A 5,885-nucleotide genomic window follows, 5' to 3' on the forward strand; every position below is an offset into this window, starting at 1 on the left:
AAAAAAAAAAAAAAAAAAAAAAAACGGGGAAATGTAGTACAGGCCGAGCAGGCCTTATCCAGAATGCTTGGAATCAGAAATGTTTCAGGTTTGAGTTTTTCAGCTTTTGGAAAATTTGCAGACTTTAAGGAGGTGAAACTCTCTAATCTGAAAAGCTGAATTCCAAAATGTTCCAAAATCTCAAACTCTGAACTCTGTTCTGATGCTTACAAAGTTTCAGATTCTGAAGGATTTCAGATTAGGAATCTCCAACCAGTATCTCAGTGCTCCCTGAACATAGCCTGGGAGGAGCACCTTGGAATGTTTAAGCCACTAACAAATGTTTCTTAGCCCTATGGACCCTTGATGGCTTGTTATACAGTGTTGAAGGGCATTCTGTTGAGGTTTTCCTGGATAAATTGATAAAACGTGAACCACTATTCTCTGAAGGTCCTCTGGCCAGTATTTTCAGGAATGGAGTCAGGTGACCGGGGAAACTTCAAGCTCTCCAGAGATCTGAAAGACACCACAGTTCTAAACAACAAATGCTACTGGGATAAACGTCCAAGCAGAAAACCAGGCCTCTCACCTTTAAAATCACACTGTCAAAACCAAAATGTAACCCAAGGGCTCTCTGAAACATAATTATGAAAATCTCCCAGTTTATGAAAAAAATGAATAGAGAAAAATGAAAATTAAAGAGTCAAGAGAAAACATAAAAGATGGTGCAAGTAACTCAGGAGACTCTAGTATGAATTCTTAGAAGAGAACAGTGAAGACAGAAGAGATAATCTAGGTCCTCACATAAAACAATCAAGAATGGGAAAACAGTGCAAAGGAGAAGCCACGCTGATCTGCAGTGTCATCCATCCGCACCTGGTGCAGGAGGCCTGGCCAGGCCCTAACACCACACACAGCTGCCACACCGGGATAAACATGCACTCTGTAATCCAGGAAGTGCTTATTTTCCAACATTCACAATCAACCTCCAGACACAAAGGAGTCCTCCTTCCTCTGTCCTGTAACCGGGTAAGGAGCGCACAGTGCATGGGCGGGGGTCTGCAAGTGGTGGTGAAACCCTGGAGGGAACCAGGTCACCTTTCCTAGCGTCAGCAGAGGGTGTCTGCTGCAGCAAACAGTTCAAAGAAATTAAAAAGTTTCAAAGCTTAGTGACAGGAGTCTTAATCATCTGGTTTTCTATAGCAACTAAGGACAGAAGCGGACAGTGCTGCAAAGAGGCTGTGACCCTGGGGCATCTTCATTTGTGAGAATCACCAACCTGTCCCCCAAACCTCACTTTCTCAGTGCATGCTCCATTGATAAGACACCAGGTGCCTCTCGGCAGCTGGCACAAGCGGTCAGGTTCCACTCCAAGCCTCCCTGTGTGCTGATTCTACCCCAGTGTGTGCCAATTCTCCCACCAAGGGTCCAGGATCATTGTGGACAAGCTTTGTAACAGAAGACAGCGACCAGCAAGACAAACTGGAGACAGGTTCCCACACAAACACCACACAGTACCTGTATCTGGTTGTCTGGGTTTCTTGGGAGTTTCCATTCCATTCTCTTCCATCTTCCTCTTTGCACAGTCCTGACAAGCATTTCCTGAAAGGCAACAACTTATTAAAAAGCTGCTCTATTCTAGAAACCACCCCAAGGGCCCATTTCTAAATCCTACCTCCTTGAAGCACCAGCAAATTATCCCTGCCATCCCCTACAGGTTGTAACCATGGAGTAACTGCTTTAAAAAAACAAATTATTTTGAGCCACTGCCTTCCCATGGAAGTAGGGTGGAGAGGGTAAGCCAAGCGCAGTTGCTCCAATTCCCGAGCTGAACCACACACACATGTGCATGGAGACGCTGTCCACAGACTGAGCGGGCTACAGCCCCTCCCAATCCCTGGCACAGGACCTGGAGACACCTGCTGCCCAGTGTCCCCAAGAGACATTGGGGCTGCTGAGTCTTCATTTATGAATAGGCAAGGGTCGAGCCCCAAGAACATTCCCATTTCAAGCAAGCACAACTAGAAGATGTTTCCAGGGAAGCTTGGACCCTTGCAATTTGGATATTCAAAGGGCAGGTCACCCGAGGTTCCCGATCCTTGCATGGAATGGCCCAAGCTTAACGGAGCCTCGTTCCAGGTCCCCAGACTCTGGGTTCTAGGACGGGACTTATTGTCAGGTGTGTCACCAAGCCATGCTTCCCCAGGAAGGGCAGATGCGGGTCCCTCTGCTGTGCTTTGCGGTGCGTCCTCTCTAGCAGGGCTGTTCAGTGCAGGCTTCTTATCTAATATGACAAACACTTTCACAATTTTACAAGTAGGGGCAGGAAGATAAGGGAATGTGGAGGCAAAACAGGCTGACAAAAATAGAGATCTCCTTACCCAGTAACGTGGTGCTGTCCACTCGCTCGGCGTCTGGGAAGAAAGAAAAGTCAGCAGAACCGAGACTGGTGCAGCAGTGCTCCCTCTCTTCTTCCTCCCTCCTCCTCCTCCTCCAGCTAGCGGGGACCATGGTGAGGCCACGGTGGCGTCAGCTGTAGCACGCTCTCCCGTGGCACCCTGGACTGTCCACCTCGAAGGGCTGGGGCCAGGTGGCACACAGGAGCACCACGCCGTACCCACACCACAAGCATCACCGTCACGGTCACTGGGTGTTCCCTGGCAGGAGAGGCGCTACACTACACGGCAACAGACGGAAACTCCCGGTGGCCTTCCGGTTCTATACAGCTTTAGAAAGCACTCAGCTGCTGGGGCCTGGAAGAGGTCTCAGGGAGGGAACAGAGGGGATCCCGGCTACGGGTGTGGAGGCAGCAGCGGCAGGGGCGAGCAGAGAAGCACTGCACAGCCAGGACCGGGCACACTCAACAGTGCGTCTGCTCTGTGCAGGGCCTGCGCACCCGTGGGCCAAGATCTCCCCCTCCTCAGCTTGTCTCTCCACCTCTAAGTCATCATCTGGCTGCTGCTACTAACAGAAACCCGGCAAGGGCAAGGGCGAGGACGTGACACACAGGAGCTCAGCAAGCAGGGCTCCCTTTTCCACCCCAGGAGGATCTGACAACTGCCCCCCTGGAAACTCAGGCAACGGAAATCAGCTCTGTGCTGATCGTTAGCCACGGAGAAGCAGCTGCCAGCAGTAAAACCAGTGTGCATGCTCGCCGTCCTGTCCCAGCTGATCTCCAGCTCACCTCCTCCATCCAGTTTCCTGTTGCCATGAAAGAACAGGCAGGACAACTTTCCATGCTGGCTAGCATCCATGTTTGATGACCCCAAACTCAAAAGCCATTAACGCCCTCGTGTCTAGATGCCTGGGTCTACAAAGTATTCCTGGCAAATGAACAGTTCCCAGGGGAAAGGACAGGGAGTTTAATTTGGAACAGGGAAAATGGACAAATCGGAGTCTTCAGAAGACCACTCTGTACTCTGCAAATTGTAATCTTGAAGGTACAGTGACACAAAGTAAAGAGAGGTCTGTGCTTGAAGAGTCACAACGGATAAAGCTGGCCTGGGGCTTCTTTTCTTTGTTAGGGCAACCTGAAACATGAACAAATGTGTCTCACTTTTGTGTGCACAGCTATAAACTTTAAAATTCTGTGCCAGGTGTGGTGGCACACACCCGTAATCCCAGCAGTCGGGAGGCCGAGGCAGGAAGACTGATAGACATTCAAGGCCTGGGCTACACAATGAGATCAAGGGCAGCCTGAACTACACAGCAAGACTCTATCTCAAATGCAATACAAAATTAAATTCTGAATTCTTATTATGCCATGTAGCCCAGCCTTCTAATTTTAAATTACACAGTCACTTGGAAATCAGTAACTACAAGATTTAGGAATTCAGGGTATGTTGCTAACATGTCCAAAAGAAACGAGACAACCAGGACGCTGTGACTCTGAACTTTTTAACTCTGAACTTAAAGTAAAAACAAACTCCATACCAGGACTCCGCTGCTTGCAGATCTGAGTGGCGAGGTCTTGCATGTATCCCGGGAAGAGGTCAAAGCGGTCCCCGTAGGACACGACTTTAATCCCATGCAAAAGCATGTCTGCCTGGTGCTTATAGAAGTGGTCCTCGTTGTCCTTGAGCACCACCATGTAGTGCTCCAAGTCCACCTTGTTTGGTACCGAGTAAAGAAAGAGGGCCTGGAATATCTGGTCACGAAGGGTCTCTCCGCAGCCCACGAACAGAAAGGACTTGGTGCGGTACAGGTTCTGCAGGACTTCCTGTGAGTCGGGAAGGACACGGGGTGATGAGAGGGATGAGAGACTGGGCACTCCTAACCGACACGAAGTCACACGTGTGTGCTTTCAGCGGCAGGGGCCACCCTGAGGAACAGGCTGGACAGGAGTGCACTCTCGCTGCGGCACTCAGGCCCACCCCAAGTAGCAATTTGTGGTGACGGGTCTTGGGGACAAGGGGCCTCTGCCCAACCAAGCCAGATCAGCGGCCCATCGGCAGCCACCTGAATGCCCCTTACTGGGAGGCCAGCCACCTCTAGGGTTACGTAGGACCCTAAGCACTCAGGTGCACCAGGAGGATGTAACACACCCAGCTCGGAGCCTGCACAGCAACACCGGAAACCACACCTGGCTCAGTGATCAGATGGGAACCTGTCCCTGGGGAGGGAAGGACAGGGTTTGGGGAAGGAGGGCAGGACAGTTGAGGAGGGCAGCGACCCTCGGGGTGGCACAGGGACACAGAGCAGAGGGCTCGCTCCAGTGGGCAGGGGACACCACAGATTCAGGCCCACACACGTCTTGGCAAGGCCTCCTACCCTGCCCACTACCCGAGGAGCGCCAAGGAGGCCCACAGGCCCAAGTGAAGAGGTGGGACGGGAGCCTGGGAGGGCCGGACACACGGCTCTGATACCCCCTGTTCTGGGGAGGCAGCAAGAGAGCCTCACACCGGAGTTTTAAAGCCACTTCTGAAAGCTGACGAGCCCGAAAGGCACACTAAGGAGAGGATCTCAGATAGCTGGCTGCCTGCGTGTACAGAGAGGGGTGGTCATACGACACTGAGGGGTGACAGACCCGGGCCCTTATATCACACGCTCCTTCCCTGAGAAACTGTGTACAGAGCACATCCCACACGCCGGCACCTCACCAGGGCAGATATCCAGCCAGAACAGGAGACATGGCCCTGTCCCCACTCACAAGTGGGCCAGCTCCAAGGACCAGGCAGCCATGCAGACTTCAGCCAAAGGGCTGGTGGCCACCAGATTCCCCAGTGGATGTAAGCAGGCCTTAAGGAAGAGGGGCCATACCATGACTTCCGGGTCCTGAGTGACATCTTTGTATCCCGATGGGTCCAGCACCATCCCGCAGGGATCGGTGTATAAGCCGTGGATATGGAGAACTCCGTACTTGATGTGGCCTCTTGCCCACTGCAGGACCTAGCAAAGCCAAGCCAAGATGAAGACACACCGCCTGGTGTTACTTCAAATGCACAGGAAAAGCAAACGTCTAACTCAGCTTCTGCAGCCCATCTTGGAGAGTTGAGAGAGGTCTCCATGCTAAGTATATCTTATATTCCTGGCACAGCACCTACTGAGAACTTGCTGGAGGCCTGCTGTCCCAGGTAGGAGGGCTTGCTGGGAGAGGGGTGGGAACCTCTAAGCTCTACGCTGCCTTTTCATTACTTTTGCTGAAGTGTTCTTTTTACACCAAGGGAAAATAGGTATGGACAGAAAAGTAGTCAACAAATGGCCAACTATATCCATCTCAGTTCAAGGCACAGAGCAAAGCACCTTACAAGACGCACATGTGACCAGGCGTGGTGGTGCACAGCTGTAATCCCAGCACTCGGGAGGCTGAGGCAGGAGGTTCGCTGTGAGTTCGAGACCAGCTACATAGTGAGTTCCAGGTCAGTCTCAACTACATAGTGAGACCCTGTCTCAAAAAACACCAAAAA

General features: G+C 51.6%; 1 protein-coding gene across 4 annotated transcripts in view; it reads right to left on the bottom strand.

Moving 5' to 3' along the window:
- The window catches only part of Fam118a (family with sequence similarity 118 member A), a 23,105-nt gene that overhangs the window by 2,854 nt on the left and 14,366 nt on the right, over positions 1–5,885 (bottom strand). For 3 of the 4 annotated variants that reach the window (XM_010634338.1, XM_010634339.3, XM_010634340.3), the window contains exons 5-8: positions 5,239–5,367; positions 3,913–4,198; positions 2,361–2,393; positions 1,498–1,581 (exon numbers count right to left, since the gene is read on the bottom strand). In XM_010634338.1, the coding sequence (XP_010632640.1) occupies positions 1,498–1,581; positions 2,361–2,393; positions 3,913–4,198; positions 5,239–5,367 (532 nt within the window). The other variant, XM_010634337.1, reaches the window with a different exon arrangement.

Source organism: Fukomys damarensis, unplaced genomic scaffold, assembly GCF_012274545.1.
Source record: "Fukomys damarensis isolate Sample0158 unplaced genomic scaffold, DMR_v1.0_HiC HiC_scaffold_19, whole genome shotgun sequence".
Taxonomy (NCBI): domain Eukaryota; kingdom Metazoa; phylum Chordata; class Mammalia; order Rodentia; family Bathyergidae; genus Fukomys; species Fukomys damarensis.